This window comes from Kryptolebias marmoratus, linkage group LG19, assembly GCF_001649575.2.
Source record: "Kryptolebias marmoratus isolate JLee-2015 linkage group LG19, ASM164957v2, whole genome shotgun sequence".
Lineage (NCBI taxonomy): Eukaryota > Metazoa > Chordata > Actinopteri > Cyprinodontiformes > Rivulidae > Kryptolebias > Kryptolebias marmoratus.
In genome coordinates, this window is record NC_051448.1 from 17,346,125 (window position 1) to 17,366,702 (window position 20,578).

At 42.0% G+C, this 20,578-nt stretch overlaps 1 protein-coding gene across 1 annotated transcript; it reads right to left on the reverse strand.

Moving 5' to 3' along the window:
* Positions 1-236: 236 nt before the first annotated feature.
* Positions 237-19,285, reverse strand: LOC108231845 (serine palmitoyltransferase 2). Its single transcript, XM_017409201.3, has 12 exons — positions 19,000-19,285; positions 16,104-16,298; positions 14,454-14,608; positions 13,221-13,369; positions 12,511-12,635; positions 10,586-10,679; positions 9,931-10,036; positions 8,202-8,421; positions 7,680-7,806; positions 4,059-4,194; positions 3,781-3,910; positions 237-3,224 (listed from the first exon to the last, which is right to left on the reverse strand). The coding sequence occupies exons 1-12, from the start codon at positions 19,144-19,146 to the stop codon at positions 3,111-3,113; spliced, it is 1,698 nt and encodes a 565-aa protein (XP_017264690.1). The 5' UTR covers positions 19,147-19,285; the 3' UTR covers positions 237-3,110.
* Between the last annotated feature and the right edge of the window lie 1,293 nt (positions 19,286-20,578).

The following is a 20,578-nucleotide window of genomic DNA, read 5'->3' on the forward strand; positions in this document are numbered from 1 at the left end:
AACTCCAGAAGTGAACTTGGAACGAGTGATTTTAATCTTCACGGCAATATTTCCAACAAACATTATGGCTTCACAAACTCCTTTAAAGAGGTTTATCTCCAACTCCAACTGCAGTTCCAGAGGGGGAAAGCAGCAGATACTGTGCTCGCAGCTCTTACCTAAAGAGCCACAAATGGCGCATTTAAATAATCTCCCCAGATAATAAATCTGTAGTTTCAATGAGGGGAAACCTGGCGGTGAACAACAGGCATGTTGCTGTTTGTAATTACTTTTTTTTTTTTTTTGCTTTTTGCTTCGACAGACAGAAATGTCGAGCCTCGACACACCGCATGCTCCTGCAGTCAGCGTGAGAGGAAACTTTGATGAGTTCGAAAATTCTTTTGTCAGAGCATTTTCCTGAGGAATGCATGCAGATCAGTCCTGTTTTCCACATTTCATACATACTTTTTTAAAATTACTTTATGAAAACCAAATGAGTCAAAGGCATTAAGCAAACCATAAGACAGACCGCGCTGAAATGCGTCATACAAATGGATGTAAAAAAAACAACATGAAATGCCATAAACAAACGTGACTTTTGGTTCTCTTTTTTGCTCATTTCGTCGTCATAAATATTTGTCGGAACAAATATGTTGCCAAGAGCTGAAGCTTACATTAATAATGAGAACATAAAACTCTCAAATCAACACGGATGAGTCTGTAAGACCAACACTATACCTGAAGGAAGGTTAATATGGAATGTCAGTGATAAGGATCACCACACATTAAAATATGAGGAAAAACAAATATACACACACATTTGGAGAATATAACAGCACAAAAACTAAGACATTTTATGTTTTGTTGATTTCTTTGTTGTCACAATGCTTGACAATAAACTTTCTACAACTGGAAAGCCTGTTTATGTCACCTTAAATGATTCTGTATTTGTTCGAAATTGGGTGAGGGTTCCCCTTTTTCAAGAAGGCGGACCGGAGGGTGTGTTCCAGTTACAGGGAACATTAAACTCCTCAGACTCCCTGTTAAGGTCCATTTGGAGGTGCAGGAGAAGAAAGTCCGGTTGACGGTCGAACAATATGCATCTGCACCTCCAAATCAGAGGCCATGGTCCTCAGTCGGAAAAGGCTGGACTGCTCTCTCCAGGTCGGGAGGGAGGTGCTGCCTCGAGTGGAGGAGTTTAGGTATCTCGGGGAAGAACGGCGCATGAGTTCGACCGATGGATCGGTGCAGCTTCCTTATTATTGTTCGTCGAGATGAAGATGGAGCTCGGCTGCGAGGCGAAACTCTCCGTTTACCGGGAGATCTATGTCCCTACCTTCACAAGTTTTGGGTAGTGACCCCAAAGAACGAGATCTCAGATACAAGCGGTCGGAATGAGTTCTCTCCCAGAGGGCAGCCGGGCTCTCCCTTAGAGACAGGGTGAGAAGTTCAGTTCATCCAGCCGCTGCTCCTCCACATCGACAGGAGCCAGTTGAGGTGGTTCAGGCATGTGGTAAGGATGCCTACTGGTCGCCTCCTTAGGGAGGTGTTCTGGTCATTTCCAACTAGTGGGAGACCTAGGACAGGCTGGGGAGACTATGTCTCTCGGCTAACCTTGGAATCCTACTGGAAGACCTGGAAGAGACGTCTGCTCAAACTGTTGCCCCTGTGACCCAACTCTGGAACAAGCAACAGATGATGGATGGATGGTTGAGCAGCAGAATTAAGTATTTGGGTTGCAGCCATGAAATAAATCACTAAATTTCAGTCCTGACCTCAACTCTATTGAACACCTGTGAGATCAGCTTTGGCGTGCCGTTTGTCGCAGAGTGACCAAAACAACCAAAATGGGTGACTTGCGACAAACGCTTCTTTAAGAATTGAATGCCGTCCCACAGCAGCGGGTGGCTTTCCACCAGTTTAAGGTTTATTACCAAGAAGTATTGTTACAACAAAGAAATAAGTGACCAAACACAAATTTCCTTACTTTTTGTGCCAAGTTTGTATTGAATACATTTTTGCCAACTGTCCCGCCCACGTCATCTGAGCGTTCAAAAAGCCCGTCGGTGGCGCAGCGCTGAAATGAAGTCGCGTGAAAACTCTCTGCCGGAGCCCGTCGGGAGCTGCCTTTCAGGTCATAGTTTCTCAAAAAAAAAAAAATTAAAAAGCTAAATAATAACTAAACATTTTAAATAAATAAATCTGTAAAATCAGATGGGAGCAGCATCGTCATACATACAGATCAAAGGTACAGACATTTACATAAAAGCACTTTTGTGAGCATGGAGGTGTGTGTGTGTGTGGGGGGGGGGGGGATCACACATGTAGCTCATTAGATTATAGAATTGTTAAAGACACTAGGCTCAAAACTATCGAGTGCAGGTGTAAACAGTAAAGTTGAAACTAGTTCTAGAAAATGAGCAGTAAAAAAATATTTGTCAGTCTTGCTGCCTGGAATTTTTTCCCTGTTACGACATATATATAAATATATATATACTTTTTTTATTATTATTTGGGATAAAGGGGACATCTGTTTTGCATTTCAAGATAAATGGTAGAAAATATATCTTTACATATACATCTTTTGGTTAGGAAAAGAACTTCATATTCTATATGCTCTGTTCAAGTAAAAGTTATTAGGAAAAAATAAAGCAGTCAGATGCAGAACACGAGCTTGCCCCTCTGAAATAACAGATCTGACTTTGAGGTTTGGGAGGCGGTATTAAACACGGTGATAAATAATATTTACATTTTCTTCCTCGTCTGTGCATCGAGCAGGGACTCGGAGTAGAGTTTCTGCCTGTGTTGTTGTGGATATTATTGCACGGATAAAAAAAGCAGGAATAACACTGGATGTGAGTGAAAACACAATGAGTGACTGACGGCTGCCCTGGAAACGCTTCGGAACAACACAAACAGAGGTACGAGTGAATCAGCTGCAAGCCTGCGCATGAGTGAGTGGACGAGAGGCTCGTATAAAAAGACAGAAAGCAGCCGAGCCGCGAGACTGGCTCATTGGAAAATGAGGATTTAAAAAAAAAAAAAAAAAAAAAAAAGGGGTGAACAGATATAAAAAAAAAAAAAAAAAATGGAAGTAATGGAAGTAGAGTGAGGTAAGAAGGTGATGTAGCTCAGTGCTGAAGGAGGCTCTCCTCGGACATCCATCCCATGGAGGGACGATTCTGCTCCTGCCGGGAGTATTTCAGCTGCAGCAGGTCGCCCACTTCACTGATGGCCTCCAGTGCCTGAAACAGCAACAGGGAGAGTGACGATCATCAGATTCTGCTCCGGTTAATAACAAGTGCAGATTTTCTTTTTGATACGAAGAGGTGAAAAGGTAGGAGGAGGGAAGGTGAAAAAAAAAACAACAACCAACAGAAACTTTTCCACTCTTCCTCCCCCCCCACCAACCAGAGACTGTATCAGCGTTGCAACACACTGCAGGACACCTGGAAACAATTTACCTTCCACGCTTTGAGAAACAACGAGGGCTAGCTTTTCCAAAGACGGAAAGAAAAGAAAAAAAAAGCGGCTCCTCTGCGCGCGGCGATGCCCTTAAAGTGGACTAGAACAAATGGTGCTGACGTGCTCCTCGCTAAGATGAATGAAGAAACAGAGCCGCTGGAAATAAAAGTCTGGCACCCTGCGGTAATCTTTAAAGACAGCTTGATGTTGGAGGTGCTTTATTAAAAACACGCCGAAGGCCTTGATTCAGAGGTTTAGCGGAGGACAAAAGGCGGCCTTCTGGCACGAACCGGCCTGCGCGGAAACATCCCTCGGCTTGGAGAAAACATGACTTACTGTATCGAGCATCTCTCTGGTATGAGCGGCCGAGACACAGAAACGAGCCCTCGACTCAATGATGGGCGTCGCCGGGAAGCCGACGACCACCGTGCCAATGTTCCTCTTCACCATCTCTCGGCCGAAAGCCCTAAAAAAGCAGCAAAGGAGACACGAGTCAAAAAAAAAACAAACAAAAAAAATCCTCACTCTCTCCATCGCCTTATGCTTGACAATGATCGGTTCGAATGTTTAATACGTTTCAGTTTAAGCGAAAGGAAATAAAGCGAATCTCGTACCCGATTTTGGCGGGCATGTACAGCATCAGGGGGACGACGGGCGAGTCGCCGTTGCCGTAGATGATGAAACCCATCTCGCAGAGTTTTCTGCGGAAGTACTTTGTGTTTTCCGAGAGCTGTCTGAGGCGATCAGCACCTGGGGGAGGGAAAAATAAATAAACAGAAAGGACCACTTTTAGACTAGAAAATGTCAAATAAAATTTGGAACTGCTCAAAAATTCCAACACGCCTCAACTTTCGTTTGAAAGTTAAAGTTTGAGAGAAAGGCTGAAAGTTGCTGCCAGCGGCTCATCTGTTGTCTCCATGGTAACCACTCTCCTGCCTCTCTTACTCCCTTAGCGCACGCCTTATGAAACATGGAGTGAAGCCTCAAAGAAACAGTAACTAAGCTAAAAATTGTCTGGTCGTCACGTGTCGATTTCTGCGTCTCTGTCGTGTTTTATATCAGGAGATAGGAAGAGTTAAAAAGACCCTTCAAATAAATAAATAAATAATAATAAATAAATTAAAAAATGAAGAAAATTCTGAGTTTGGGTGCACTCTGAGGGGATTTAAGCTAAAACCAAGTTAGTCTTTTAGAGAGAGACACACTGGGTGAAAAAAAATAAAAAAAAAGAAAACATTTTTTGATGTATAAACTGAATGAAAAGTTAATAATTGGAGTGTTTTAAAAAACTCAAAAATTAGCGTCAAACACGTTGTGGTCAAACCTTCAAAAATCATAAAACTTAAGCTCCGATTGCGCAACAAAATAAAAATTTATATCAAAATGTCAGTTCAGTTATAAAACGCAACTTTCTGTGACTCATTAAACTCTGAATGAAGCTTCTACTGGGACTTATTACTGCGCGACGGCGCTCTGTCATACTGATTTTGTCGAAATCGTATGGTTGAGTTTGAGGAAAATTTCTCTCAATTGTTTGCAAATTTTTGCCTACGTTGTACAATGTACTGCTGTTAAAAGTCGTAGCGCTTTTTTTCCTGATTAAGCCAAATGTTTTGATGTTTATGGGTTTTTCCAACGCAGCAGGAGGAGTAGCGAATTGAAAATCACGACTGAAACAGAAGAAGAACGGCCAGATAGGAATAAGGGTGTTTCAGTGAGTTTTTTTTTCCCCCACTATAAATGAGTTTCCCTTTAGTCTGCTTCTCAGTACGGCGGATCCAAAAATTGTAAAGAAATCAAATGGGAGCTCCGTCCAAGGCCACGTCAAACAAAAAGAGCAAAACTTCAAGACGGTATGGTGTCTTTTACAGTGTCCTGTTGGGAGTAAGTCTTTGAACAGGAAGCGAATTCCTTTCAGCTGAAGGTCAACGCAGGCCTGAGACTAAACAGACACCAGTCGTCACATGTCAGTCCGACGCACGCTCTGGATTCACTCACTGGATCCTCGGTCAAAGCCTGCGCAGATAGCATCTCGGCCAAACAAATAACCGCGTGCCGCAAAAAGCTCCAACGGCGGCGCACATCTGTGCACGGAAACGGAGGCGGAACGCCGCGGCTTCAAAGCAACGCGAGACAACAACAAACCCTGGCATTATATTTACCCACACATAGTTTCCACGGAGGAGGAATCCGCAGGTATTCTTGGCACCGGGCGATCACGCCGGCCAAGGGGAGCTTTGCTTTTCACGCAGTTTAAGTGCTCCTCTCACGTCCCTATCATTTATTGTCTCCACACTTGAGAGTTTGACTCAGGCATGCGTCTGGTGTCCTTTCCTTAGCAACACAAAAGCGAAACAACAAACGCTTAACAGGCAGCTCAACTGTCACTTTGACTTTGTGTCAGCATCTGCCTCTTCAAAGGCTCGAGCGGGCTGCAACCAATCATACTGTCACTGTTATTCTTCTACAAGGGAAACTTGTCAGGCTAATATCCCCGGCTGCAAGGTCAGCTAGTCTGGCCCCGCTCTTCTCGGAAATGAGGAGACGATGGCACGCTGCAAAAAAAGGCAGCACTACAAAGGTTACCGCGAGAGTTGTTTTTCTTGTAGCTATCGACCGAACGGCCCAGGAGCGGCGGAGCCCGAATCAATCAAACTCCGGAGACGCTAAAGGAGGCGCTGCTCCGAAAGAATAACACGGCCGCGTCATTTATTTGTCTGCAGAGGTCTCTGGACTCAAACGCTATGCGGCTTCGGACCTATGGTGTGAAAGCAAATAAAAAAAAAGAGCGAGAACAAAACAAAACAAAAAGACAGGAGCACACATGTGAAAGTGATAAAGTGTGCAAGCTGTTCAGTCCTGCCTTGGTTTGAACTATGAACAAGTTTTATTTTATTTTCTGATGACACAAACGTAGACAGAGTCACATTAGGTACAGAAGGTGGAGAAGCTGCCGGGAGCTGAAATGAACAGAAATTTCTCTGACAGTTCGTTCTCTGGTCCAAATCTAAAACTCTGGTCTATACTGCCATCTTGTGATCGAATGAAATACCTGCAGGAAAAATGACCCATTACTTTAAAAAGAACACGGAGATGTGCCCACTTAAGATATTCGATTAAGCCAGCCACGTTGAGCTGAAAGCGACAGGGGTTCAAAACGTCACAAGGGTGGTTAAATCACCATGGTAACACACGCGTAGTTTGTAACCTGTTCATCTATGCAGGTGGATTTAGATGAATTAATTTAGAAGCACCTGACTGATGTGGAAGAAAAACTGGATCGTTATGCAAGTGACTGCTTTTAGATACTGACAAATGACGACATCTTAGCTGACAAATTTAAGCGCAACGCATTGTTTAGTTAAGTTTTGATATTTTTTGAGTTAAATTGTTGATCTACATAAGATAAATTTTAACTTAAACCTTCCTTTTGACTAAAACTTAATTTTAAATTCACTCGTATAATATGTTTTTGCAGAAAAAAACGTGAATCATTTCATTTTTTGTCACTCAAGGAGCTTTGCAGTCCATCCATCCATTTATTTTCTTTACCCGGTTCTACTTTCCGAGTCTCCAGCAGTCACTGTACGAGAGGCGGGGGACACCCTGGACAGGTCGCAAGTCCATCACAGGGACAGAGACAAATGAGACAAGCAACCACCCAAGCTCTCACTCACACCAAGGGACAATTTGGAGTTAACAATGAACCTAATGTTTTTGGTCTGTGGGAGGAAACCAGAGTAACCAGAAAAAGAAAAAAAAACTCCAGCGAAAGACCGGGAAGCAATCCTGCAACCTTCTTGTGGAGGCGGCAGCGCTAACCACTACCACACCGTGCCACCTTAGTGTAAAATCATGTTGCTTTTTTAGATTTTAATCTCTCCACTGATGTAACATGCTCTGGATTAACAAAGACAGGCCGTAACTTATGACTGTAACACACACCATCTCGGAGTGGTGTTTTAAGTTTTGTCATGTCACAGAGAGAACAGAGAGAAACAGAGAGAAAGAAACCCCCAAATTAACACTCTTTCTAAAACAAACAAACTGTGATGTACAGTGGTCTCCCCAAAAAGTCCCTGAGAGTCACAAACACACAGAAGCTTTAACAAACGACAAGGAGTATTCAAGAAAGCAGACTCGGATTAAAGATTATTACTGTACAAAAAGAAAAGAAAGAAAAAAACAAAACATAACAACTCTGATGAAGTTTTGATGAATGTTTTGACACCCACCCAGTGTGGTTCCGTCTTCTCCCATGATGATCTTCATGGAGGTAATGATCTGCTGAGCCACAGGCGGGGACATGGAGGTGGCGTACACGGCGCTGTGAGAGTTGCAGCGCAGGTAGTCGATCAGCTCCTGACGGACAAATCAGATGAAAAAAATATATATTTATTGTCAAAATAACAATTCCATGCAATTTGCACATTAAACCTCAAGGTATCAGTTTAAAAAGTGTTCTTGTGTTTCTTTTTCCTTCTGTTTTGCTTTGTTTCTTTTCTACTTTCACTAAAAAAAGAAAAAAATGAAAGCATAAAGTGCTTCTCTGAAAGACAGGAAGCTGGATTTTCCATTACTGGTTACAAGTTTTCACAAACACTGAATGACTGAGCAGGATCTGGGAAGTTGCTCAAGCTCCTGAGGATGAGTAAGTGCTCATATTACTGTAATCAGAGCAACTGCTTTCCCGGATCAGAGGTTTCGCATTCTGCTGCCCGATCTAATAATCTAAACGCCATCAGAGGGTCACCGACCTTCTTGCCTCCAATGTATCCGCCGGCAGCCCCGAAGCTCTTGGTGAACGTTCCCATCATGATGTCGACGTCTTTGGGATCCAGGCCGAAGTAGTCCACCACTCCTTTCCCATTTGGCCCGAGGGCGCCGATGCTGTGAGCTTCGTCTAAGTACAGGTAAGCCTTGTAGCGCTTCTTCAGAGCTATGACCTCAGGCAGACGCACGATGGACCCCTCCATACTTTGGGATTTAACAGAGGAATCAATAAATAAAAAAACGTCACAGTGGTTTATCATCATGGTGACAGCATTTGGGGACCTGAGGGGAGCGTGTTGGCACCATGACGTGGGGTCTGTATAAACTCACATGACATGACTCTGTAGTAGGCCTGTCGTGATAAACAATAAATCAATTAATCGCACGATAAATTAAAATGAGGTTGATAATTTTCATTTATCGGTGTTATCGTTCCTTCGTATCTGTCTCTTTCTACTGAAGACACTGGAGGACAAAAGGCTCCGGTGCTCTTCACTGACCACTCCCTTTCTTTTAGCGTCAGGGGGCGTGGCCTATCGCGTCAGGTAGCCAGCCGAGGTGAGGAGTTAGCAAGCTAAAGAAACGCTCTTTGATATTGGGGAAAAAAAACAAAATGGTATTGGTTTCCAAGTTGAAGTAACAGCAGTGGTGTGGGAGAACTTCGGATTCAAACCAAATGACCGAGGAGAACCGCTGAACCTCTGAGAGAAGGTATGTCGCTGTGTGCTTCTGTTAGTTTGCACTTTTTGTTTCTAAAACTGTCAGTTTTATCCAACTTCTCTATATAAAACAATTGATTATTATTTTTTGATGGGCAATTTACTTTACAGACTTCATGATCTCTACTGTTTTGGTTGCCAATTCCTTTTTTTGTATTTAGTTTTTATTCAAGTGCATTTTCTTGTTAACGGAGGCTGAGAGTCCGTTTTATTTTTGTTTTCAGTTGTTTTGTTTATTTTGTGTTCCAGTTCCAGTGTTCTTTTAAAAGTAAAGCTTATTAATCTTTGACAGGACGTACTTGCACTATTATGTTATTATCATTGCATTATTTTAAAACGGCCTCCAAACGATATTATCCTTTATCCCAATAAATTCTGAGACAATTAATCGCCCAGCAAAGTTTGTTATCCTGACAGGCCTACTCTGTAGGACAGGCCTGGGACATGGTGAGATCGTGGCCGTACAAAGGAGTATCATCATGGGGACATTCTGCTGACATGTAGAACGCAGTAAGGATGCAGCAGAGCATCTCAGAATGCATTAAAAAGCAGGAAAAACCTATTTGGTGACTCCTACAGTAAGAGTGCAGCAGCATCATGTTTGCCTTCACACTGCAGGTTTTTTTTAAAATGTTTGAGTTGGATCATGGAGAGTGTGGCGGGGTCGTTACTACAATCAGAAAACAAGGACTACATCACACACACACACATCCAGCTCTTCATTATTTCACATAATCAGAGACGGTAATAAGAAACTGTTATTGCAGTGAATACGAAGAAGCGAGTGTGTACATGTCACATTCTGGTCCCGCCTCACATTCTGTGTGCGTTGCCCGTTTTTCTGTCAAACTGGTTCTCAAACGTTCTCACAATGAACGCTAATGAGCGGGAATAAAAGAACGAGAGGGACCTCACTTTTGTGTTGCGGCTCTATGGGACCCGTGTTTGTTCGGGTCGGGTTACGCAGCGTGTGCGCAAGGGTTGCCGTCTCTACCTGTAAATGCCCTCCACGACAATAAGGATCTTTTTCCATGGCCTGTGTGTTCTGGGCTGTCCGTGGACGATAGCATCTCTCAGCAGCTTCTCAAGGCTCTGCATATCTGCAAGAAAAAAAAAAAAAAAGTTAATTATACTATTTAAACCTTTACCAAGAGAAAAAAAAATAGCATTTCTGTACCAAAGATTGAGTCAAGTCTGCATACATGCACCTTTTTTTCCTTTACAATTACACGAGAGCCTACTTTTGTTCACGAATGAGTGTAAATATTTAATAACTTCAGATATTTAAAGCACAAAGAAGGCTTCATTCAGCTGCTGTGCGTAACTTTAGATAAGCATCGTGTTTGGTGACGATGCTTGTTCTCACTGAGCCAAAACACAGCAAACAAAAAATAACTCAGGAGGTGGAATTACAGCTGGGGGAAAGGAAGTTAAGCATTAAAAATAAGAGGGCAGACTGAGTTTCGTAAAGAAAAGATGCTGTAACATTCACACACCCATGTCAAATGTATTTAATACCCGCTCGAGTAAAGCCTGCAAATAACTGTTGGACAGTGTTGAAAGAGCGTATTTGTCCTGAACACTTTGGGTGAACTTTAATCCACAGAGCTGTTTCTCTTTCTGAAGGAGGTATGAGAGATGTCACCCACTGTTGTGTTTGAAGACTCGAATTGTGGAGCCTGACAGGCGAGCGCCCAGCACCAGCGACGCATGGTTCAGCTCATCGCTTAAGATCAGACAACCCTACAAAAAAAAAAAAAGGTGAAACAAACAAACAAAAAAAAGAAGTCCTGATCAAACTGGAGCAGATGCTGTTTTAAAAGGCAGACAGATATTTGTTTCTACAGGAAGACAGAAGAGCAGAGCTGAACTTTTAAAAAAAGAAAATGACAGGATTTCACACGGTGGAGTTTCTGTTGAGCAATTTGCAGCCACACCTTTGCCTGTTGAGGCTTTTAACAATGTTCCTTTTAGTCACAGACTCTGGGCGCTGTGTGGTTAGCTGCTGCCTTTGATACTGAGGACCATCAGATCCTCCTGTCTCGTTTGGAGAACTGGGATGGCGTGCAGGGTGTGGCTTTAAACTGATTTAGATTTAACAGAGAGAAGTTTTTGTGTCTGTGTTGGAGTCGCAGAGTCCTCTGCAGCGCCTCTTACTTGCGGAGCGCCTCAGGGCTCTATACTTTGCCCTCTTCTCTTTTCTCTGTAACTACTTCCTTTTGAATCTATTCTCTGGAAACATGATGTTGCCTTCCACTTTTATGCCGATGTCACCCAAATCTACATGTCGTTAAAAGAGGATAATCATGACTCTGTGGACCAACTACTGGACTGAACTGGAGAAATACAGACACGGATGTCCGTGAACTTTTTACATCTGAATGAACAAAAGACTGAGGTTGTGTTGTTTGGTCCCAGTGATGCTTCCAAAGTCTGTGCTGATCTGGGCTTTAACACAACATCTGATTCACTCAGCAGCAGATCTGGGTGTGAAGCTGGAGTTGGACCTTAAGCTCCATGCTCAGGTCAAACCAGTGGTCAAGTCCAACTACGTCCACTCTGCGTTCAAAATTCACTGGAAGATTTTAGGTTTAAGCATGTTGCAATAATTACTGTGTATGAGTGGTTTTATTATGTTTTAAATTATTTAGGGGTTGTTTTTTTGGCCAATGCTGAAGGGGGGAAAGGGTGATAATGTTTTTGCCCATGCCTGTGTTTGTTTGTCTGTCTGTTAGCAAAATACCTCATGAGCCACTGGACAGATTTTAATGAAGCTCTCAGGAAGTAATCACTACATGTATAACTACAACTGATTATCATTTGGAGCCAAACCAATTCAAGATGGCTACCACGGCTCAACAACTTTATCAAACACAAAATGGCTGTAACTCAGTCAACCTGGTGCTGTTGTAGTTTAGAGTCCTCTGATAGCTAACGGATCTTGCAAATCATGAGATTGAACGTACAGTAACCTTTTTTTTAGGCTTGATGAAAACGACTAGAACTCCATCCCTTCTCATTATCAGATGATCTTAGTCTAAATCTCTAAGAGTGGGAAAACTGACTCTGAATAATCCATACAAAAAAAAGGGATAACAGAAGATGTAACAAAGTAAGATTTTCATAATGACATGTTTTAACCATAAGCAGGCAAGTATTTATTGGTGCAGAAATACTGCACTCATATCAGCTAGCTTATTAAACACACACACACACACACCTGACCAGTCACACCAAAGAACGACAAGCTTATTGCACTATAAACATTTACACCACGTTGATGAGGTCATAAGCAGTAAGGAACATCCTTAACAGAGAGATATGAACCCTTGTGACTCAGATCTTTGGATCTCAGCCTGGCTGCAGTTTCTGTTCGTTTACATTTCCGTCAGGAAACGTGTTCTCTGGCTCGCATCATGCACACGCACACATCTCAAAACAATGTTTGCAATGAACTAACATTTACTATAAGAGTGCAAGGTGAGCACGCACTTGAAGTGATCGAATGAAGAGTTATGCAACGCTCAGGAGGGAACAAAACAAAAAACAAAGGAAGTGAACAAAAGGTCCCCACCTTTCCAGTGAGAGCAGGAATGTTCATGGAGTTGGTTGCGAAGCCCATTCCAAAGGCCATGGCTGAGTCAACCCCCAGAAACCTGGCAACCAACTGCTCCAAGTCCTCGTGGATGTCCAGGTTCCCTGAGAAATAAATCACAGGAAGGAGTGTTTTTTAACTGCAGCCTTCCTAAAGAAATCCTGATTATATAACATCCACTCTCGCTACGGCACTAACTCAAGTTTGTTCTTGCCCCGGTCAAACCCAGACTGCACCAAACTAGATGAATTTAAATTAATTGTAAAATTAGGACTGTATAATGTGTCAAAAATGTATTGTTGTCACAATATTGAGGCATTTAATAAACATTTTTCAATAACATGTGATCACAAACTTGCTAATTAGGGGTGGGAGGTGAAATTATTTTTTATTTAATCTGTGAATCATACTAGAATTGTAAGAAGCTTCCCACCCCTAATGCTAATAGTGTTTCCTAATCAGATGGAAAGCAGTGCCTTAAAAGTCTACAGTCAATGTAGATCAAATGCTAAAACACACAGAGTGTTGTGAGCGTCATGAGGACAGAAATGAAAGAGTGAAAAAGACGAGTGAGGAAATGGTGGCGTTATTAGCTAATACTAGCTATTATTGTGAATTCTTACTTATGATAACAAATTACGAAAGCTTCACAACAATAAAAAATAAAGTGATGAAAAAGTGCTACTTGCCTATTTCACAGCGAGTGCTTCCCACTCCACCTCCGTACGTGTTTGTGGCTTCGACAGCAGCATCGTAACAAGCTCCAGTGTTCTCAGCGAAGCCGAGGTAGTTGTATGAACCCATGTTGATGACGTCTTTCACCACTTTTCCCGTGTGTCTGAGAAGAACGCAAATGAATAAATAAAAGGGTCAGAAAACCAAGATGTTTAGCTGGAATTAACTCCCCTTTTTTATTAGCTTACCGTATTTTCAGCACTATACGGCCCACCAGACTATAAAGCGCACTGTCGTTTTTTGAGAAAATTGAAGGCTTTTAAGTGCGCCTTATAGTCCGGAAAACACGGTAAATCAATGCTTTAACTCAGGCGTGTCAAACTCCAGGCCTCAAGGGCCAGTGTCCTGAAAGTTTTCGTTTCAAATGGTTTAATGACCTCCTCACCAAATCCTTCTTTTAAATCAGCTGTTTCAAAGCAAGAACACACCTAAAACATGCAGGAGCGTGGCCTCTGAGGAATGGAGTTTGACATGTGTGTTTTAACTGCTAACATAAACATTACAGAGACAACACTTCAGAGGAAATTCACCTGTGCATGCTTCACATACTGATGTGCTGAACAGGACAGGATGTGACCCAGCCAGAAAGTTATCAGTACAGTTTGTTTACAGAAACGCTGATAAAATCGTTCCACTCTTTTTTTTTTTAAAAAGGAGTCTTAGTTCTGCTCCACTAACAGTGACTAAAATAAACATCTGTGTTTTACCTGTTTGATTTTTACGTGTTACAGGATATAAATCGATTCAGGGATTCTCATTTTTTAAGGTAACCCAAAGAAATGACAACAGTTGGATTAAATTACACAAATGTGTTGCTGCGTATCTGCTTCGACTGTACTGTTGCATCATGTTCACAGACTCAGATAAAGAACATGGCGCTGTTTTATTAGTGCCTCTCCTGTCAGGCCATGTGACCGATTCCGATGGTTTCTAAGTAACTGTCATGGCTGACGTCACTGTTATCAGAAATGCTTTGTCACCTTCTTCAGGGTTTGGTTTATTCTCTTTGGCAACGCCTCCTGCAGCTTCTCAGAATAAAACTAAACGTGAAACTCTGGGAACGCGCAAACGCCGGCTTTTTGTAGCAGAAAGAATGCAACTCGTTCGGTGGAAGAGAATCTGATCCACTCTGAACTGCGGCTATACTTGGAATGACAGAACCGTACGTACGCAATGTCCCAACTTACTCAAACGTCCAGTTGTAGTTGTGAGTAACTCTCTCTACCAAGTCCATCTTGGCACCGGGGACACTGCAGATAGGCCGGTTCCAGTTATCTCTGATCCTCATATACAGGTTCCTGGTGTAAAAGTTCTCAAAGTCCTGATAGAGAGGGACAAAATCCTGCAAAGAAAAGAAAAAAACAGATATGGAAATGTCATTGTGACAGTTCAGATTAAACACGAGTCATCACTTTTGTTCCATCTAACTGGCAAAATAATCCGGCTGTCCCACATTTGAATTGTTTTGTCTCTACAGTGACATTTTAGAGATGTGACAAGTTATAAACACCCTTCATTTTCTGTTTTAATGAGGAAAATTCTGAGCACAGGCACAATGGAAGTCAATAAGAGTTTGTGTGTGCACACGCAGCACACAATTGCGATGAGCGATGAGAGGGACACTGGGTAAAAGAAGACAACTAGGTCTATGGTTTGATGCTTTAACTGTGTAAGACACGTAAAACTGGTGGGAAAAAAGGAAAGTTTGCAAAGGTCCTGAAAGCTTTGAACAGCTCAAACGTTAGTGTGCGACACTGTCACACTAAGCTTAAGATTTTGCGATAAAAGTCATTAAAAAAAAGCCTTCAAAAAAAATAAAACTTCATCTGTGATTGTATAAAAAAAAAGTACTGTATTTTCTGGACTATGAGGCGCACTTAAAAGCCTTCAATTTTCTCAAAAAACGACAGTGTGCCTTATATATGCAAGAAGTCTTGATGTTTTAGTATGACTTTGGTAAACTACAAAGCTGCACCGCTTGTAGCATTAAGGCTCAGTTATAGTCACACAGGCCTCCGTGCACGGTGGAGGCGTTTATACTTAACGCTTACATCGGTGCAGTATTCTCCAAAAAGACAGGGGGCTTTATTGTTTTGCTTAATGCGTCTCATAGTCCGGTGCGCCTTATATATGACAAAAGTTCGAAAATGGACCATTCATTGACTGAGCATCTTATGGTGAGGAAAATACGGTACAAGATTTCAAAATGTCAGTTTAGTCAGGTAAAATCACAAAATAGTTAAAAAACAAAAACAACTGGACTTCTATTCTGTAGCTGAAGACGTTTCGCTTCTCATCCGAGGAGCTTTCTCAAAAGCTCCTCGGATGAGAAGCGAAACGTCTTCAGCTACAGAATAGAAGTCCAGTTGTTTTTGTTTTTTAACTTTTTTTGAATTTACCATGGCCTGGATGACTGAGAATCTACACCAGCATTTAGTCAGGTAAAGTCCAACTATTTCTGACCTGTTCGAACCTATAATGATGTTTTTACGACAAAGTCCGCCTCAGATACAAGGCTCCAAAAAGGGCTGAATTTGCTTACTTGCTTTGCCTAAACCTTATTGTTGTCTGCAGGGAAATTTGTTGCAGCTCTTAACAAATTTCCTCTTGTGCTGTAGAATGTACTGCAACCAGAGGTCATAGTACACTACTCCCGATCAATCCATATGCTTTCATTTTTTTATTTATTTATTTTTAATGGGAGCTGTGGGAGGAGTAGCAGCAAATTGAAATCCATAATGGCAATGGCCAACTAGTGCTCAAGCGTGCCTCGATGTATGCATTTGGCATTTTTTAAACTTTCCTCAAATGCAACAGCAAAAATCACAACGCTCTACCTTCTGCTCGTCTCTCTCGCGTGCCACGTGGCACTTCTCGATGTTCCAGTGGCGGAGGAAGTCTCTGAGGTAGCCGAAGAGGGTGAGGATGCCGTAGCCCATGTAGGTGAGCACGGCCACGAGGAGAGGAGTCTCCTCGAAGAACTCCACGTAGGGCTTCTTGTACAAGCTGGAGTTGGTGTTCCCATTTTGCTTCTGTGGGATTGAGAAATGAAAAACACGCTTTACAACAAGAAGCGTGATTTTTTAAAACGGGAAGGAGCTGACGAGTGGCATGACGGTCATCGGTGTGGAGTTTCACGAATGGCAACATGAAGGCGGCGTCAGCACATGGCGAAACAGCCGTAGCTGCAAACTGTGGGACTCTTAATTGAATGCAGTTACTCATTACAGGCCCTGCCCTGCAGCTTAGCGACGCCCTCATGTGACTAGTCATGCTTCGCCTCGAAATACTTCGGAGCTGTGGACAGAATACAGCGAGCAGAGTTTAAAGTCAGCCAAACAGGTCTCATTGCGTTGGAACACAAACAGCCCCACCGCTTGTGGTCTGGGAAAAGTTTTGAGCATGTTCAGATACACTTCTCAGGGAGACTGCTGCTTACTGAAAGACTGAAAACTTTCACATGCTGGAGGGTGATCATGTTAAACTGTATACACAATAAGAGAAGCTCTTGCCGTGCGGTCAACAATAATCAAAGAGGCAAAAAGGTTCTCTCTCCCTCTGATAAAAGATCATCCACACTGAGTGACGAATGCTTCTAATTATCGCCCACTGCCATAAAAGGTGGGTGATCGGGTGTGCGAGTGGATTTGTGTGTCTGTTAGCAAAACATTTCATGAAACCACTGAACGGATCTTAACGAAACACTCAAAGTAGACGTTACATGTACAGCTGCAACTTCTGGAGTCAATCCAAATCAAGGCGAACTGACCTTAGCCGACACAAAAATGTCTACGAGTCAGTCGGTCGCTTTTTTTTCAGACACTGAGCTGAAGTCTGATGTGGTAGTAGCTGAGAATCATCCCGACACAGAGGGCGAACAGATCACGCAAGATCTTTGTTTAGGCGGGCGGCTTGCATCACTCCAAAGAATACTAGTTTTCAACGGTTCAAAGAAAAAGTGTCAGAGCCCTCTTAGCTGAAGTGTCCGGCCATTATCTTTGTATTCACAACACAGGGATTACGCCTCATATTATAAGGAGCTGAAGTTTTTGTAGTGAAGACAAGAACGTTAGAATCTACAACAAAGACCCAAACATTTCAGACATTTTGAAGAGGGCTCTGTGGAAAAGTTTCGGCACAATTAATACCTGGTCTGTTGTAAACAGCTCCTGGAACGACCTCGGTTTGGACCAATCGAGGTTAATTCTGACTGAACTGACAGATCATACTGATGAGCAAATGATTCCTCGTCCAGATGAGGTCAAGATCATCTAAAAACGACGATTAAAAGATTTTATAGTCATTCACGAAGAAGCTATTTTATTCTCCTTTACACCACTGGTAATTTTGCACTGAACAGTTGTTTTAACAGATTATGATGATAGTCCAGCTGGAAGTGCTACAGCTAGCTGTTGCTGCTATCTGAGCTTGCAAACAATCATGGAATTTTATGTAAACAGCTGTGTCGCCGACAGAAAGGTCTGTGAGATACTGTTTGTATGTTCATATGAACCCTTATAAATAGACCGAAGCTTGCTTTAAGATGGCAGCAAGTCATTTTGGCCCAGGCTGCGGTCAGACTAGCTTTCGGCTCGTCAGTCCGGTCACTTCCAACTCTACAGCTTCAAACTGAGGTCACTCAAACTCAAACAGCTACCAACAACAGGTGAGATATTAACTGTTTATGACGTCCCCACCAGACCCCACGTCCGATTGTTTCAACAGATCCCTGTACTGTACGCCGGTCAAAAGAGTCAACGCTTCTTGGGAGCAGGAAGCCAGCCGAAAACACAGAAAGCACTTCCACTTTGCGGAGCTTCCCAAACAATCATTGTCCGCATATAGTCGCCCCAACTTAATAAATCCTCTGGGTTTTAAAACTAGAGGTGATCCAAGTTAACGCCATTAAATGCGATCTTCTCTTTAATGTGTTTAATTTACTCTGGGGACAAGAAACAGGAGGACAAACAAATGTGTCCAGCCTCTCTTTAACCACCACTTAAATACACACAAATCTATTTCTATGTTGTTATTTTTTTAATCCAGCCTTAAGGGCCACACCCTCTGAAAGCCTGATGTTGTCCCATTGAATCTGACACGTGAAAGCACCTCTCCCTAACCCTCCTCTCCTTCCTCTCCATGGGAACAGACACCTCCTTCAGCTACTGGTCCCTTTTTTTTTTTTTCCCCCACACTAGAGTCAGTAAACAGAGACCTGTCCAACAGAGCTGGGAGACAACAGGGCGTAAAGTTACAGGAAAAACAAAGTCACCACTACAACCATCCCCCCAGATCAGGTTACATGGTCACAAACGACGAGTAACATAGGGGTGACCTTTGAGTTTAAGTCCGGCCAAGCTGAAAGTATATTTTTTAAAACGAAAAACGACATTTAGGTAACATTTTGAACGCATTAAGTTGTCCCAAGTGGATAAAATTAAAACATCCGGGCTGTGACATGTCGTATAAACCAATACAGAGGGCAGAGACACCCGGAAGCTAACTTTAAAAGCTAATAACACTGAAATACAGTTTACAGTCAAGATAATGTTATATTCATTGACGTCTAGCCGCGCCTCAACTCTCTCTTTCCGACAGCCACTCCCACACAACAGTCTTTAGCCGCGACATGAATGGGAAATAGAAATAAATGACTCGCATTTCACCGAAGGGCATATTTTATATTCATTAATAATTCAAATTCCGCTCCGATGCCGGACGGCTGGGCCTTACCTTCTCTCCGAGGCGATGATACTTCTGTGACTGTTGGAACAAACGGTGGTTTTTCACGTAGCCATTTTTACTCGCATGATTTTTCCCATTTGACGTCCGGTGACAGGCATCTCCGTTTAGCAGCTTGGTCGTAGAGCTTTCTGTCATTTTTTTTTTTTAAATTTCTGTCGGCCGAAACGTAGGCAGGAATTATCACGAGCTGAACAGGCTCCTCTTCTGTAACGCAACAACGTGAGGTCGGTTTGAGGTAAGGAGGAGAGAGAAGAGGAGGACGGCTTTAACGCCCACTCATTTTCACCGACCCCAGCAGACCTCACGAGCTTCCGGGAAAAGCCCCGCCCCTGAGTGGGCTCGACTTGTCTCCACGGCAACGGGTCCGCCATGTTGGGAAGTGAAACCTTTTTTTTTTTTGAATGAACTTTATTGAAACATACAATACAAATCCGCCAGAGGGTTACAAACAATGACACAATTCAGCATTATGATATTACATAAAAACATTAAATAAGGCACACAAATTCCAGGTTTTCATTGCTTTAGCATTGGATGAGTTTTCAATGATACTAATGTATTGTTTGACCTCATTTTCAAAAACGGAAAGAAGCGGTTTTTTATTTGTATAACGTGATTTGTGTATGTGCCATTTGGCTAAGAATAAAATTAAGTTGATTATATAAGAATGTTTTTTTTTTAAATTGGGTAGTTGGTAAGGCCAAACAATACATGTTCAAAACAAAGGGAGAAATCAGGATCGATAGAGTTACAAATTAAAGTGCAAATGTTTTTCCAAAATATAACAGAAAAGGGGCAAGACCAAAATAGATGGAGCGTATCTTCTGGGTTTACTTCACAAAAGGAACATGTAGTATCCAAATTATTATTAAAGCGTTGTAAAAATATTTTGGAGGGGTAAATTCTGTGAATAATTTTGAAAGATACTTCTTTTACTTTATTAGTTATTATGTATTTTGACGGTAAGGTCCAAATTACTTTCCAATTAAGGTTATTAACAATCGTGTTCCAATAAGAGGTTACATGTGGAGTAGACACAACGTCTTTCTGAAATAAAGAGCGTATACCTCGATTGCTATTACGCAAAGAGGAGAAACAAATTTGGCCAATTTCAGGTTCTGTTGGGTCAAAATTAAATTGTGTTGGGTTTTTTTCTATGAAACCTTTAAACAAAATAACAGCTCCGGCAGGAATGGCATTTATTACAACACTAAATTCATTGCAAGGAATTATAGGGCCATAGTGTGTCAAAAAATCTTGGTAAGTCATTAAAGATCCATCACTTTTGAGCAATTGATTAACTGAAACAATGTTGTGAATGAACCAATTGGAGAAAAATAAGGATTTGTTTTTATGCAAAATGTCTTTATTGTTCCAAATGTAATATCTGTGTGGAGAGAAATTATGTTTGTAAATCAGAGACCAGGAGAGAAGCATTTGTTTATGAAAATTGGACAGTTTCAAGGGGATTTTATTAACATTATAATTACAAAATAAAAGGAAATTTAGACCTCCTAATTTAGAAAAGACGAAGTTTGGAATGAAGTTCCAGATTGAAAATGGGTTC

What these genes read in the sequence shown, in the direction of transcription:
- LOC108231845 (XM_017409201.3), bottom strand. Translation starts at nt 19,146, where the DNA reads ATGACAGAAAGCTCTACGACCAAGCTGCTAAACGGAGATGCCTGTCAC. An exon ending in TCGAGTCTTCAAACACAACA is followed by an intron (nt 10,037 to 10,585) that starts GTGGGTGACATC and finishes TTTTTCTTGCAG; the next exon opens with ATATGCAGAGCCTTGAGAAG. An exon ending in CCAGAGAGATGCTCGATACA is followed by an intron (nt 3,225 to 3,780) that starts GTAAGTCATGTT and finishes TTGCTGTTTCAG; the next exon opens with GCACTGGAGGCCATCAGTGA.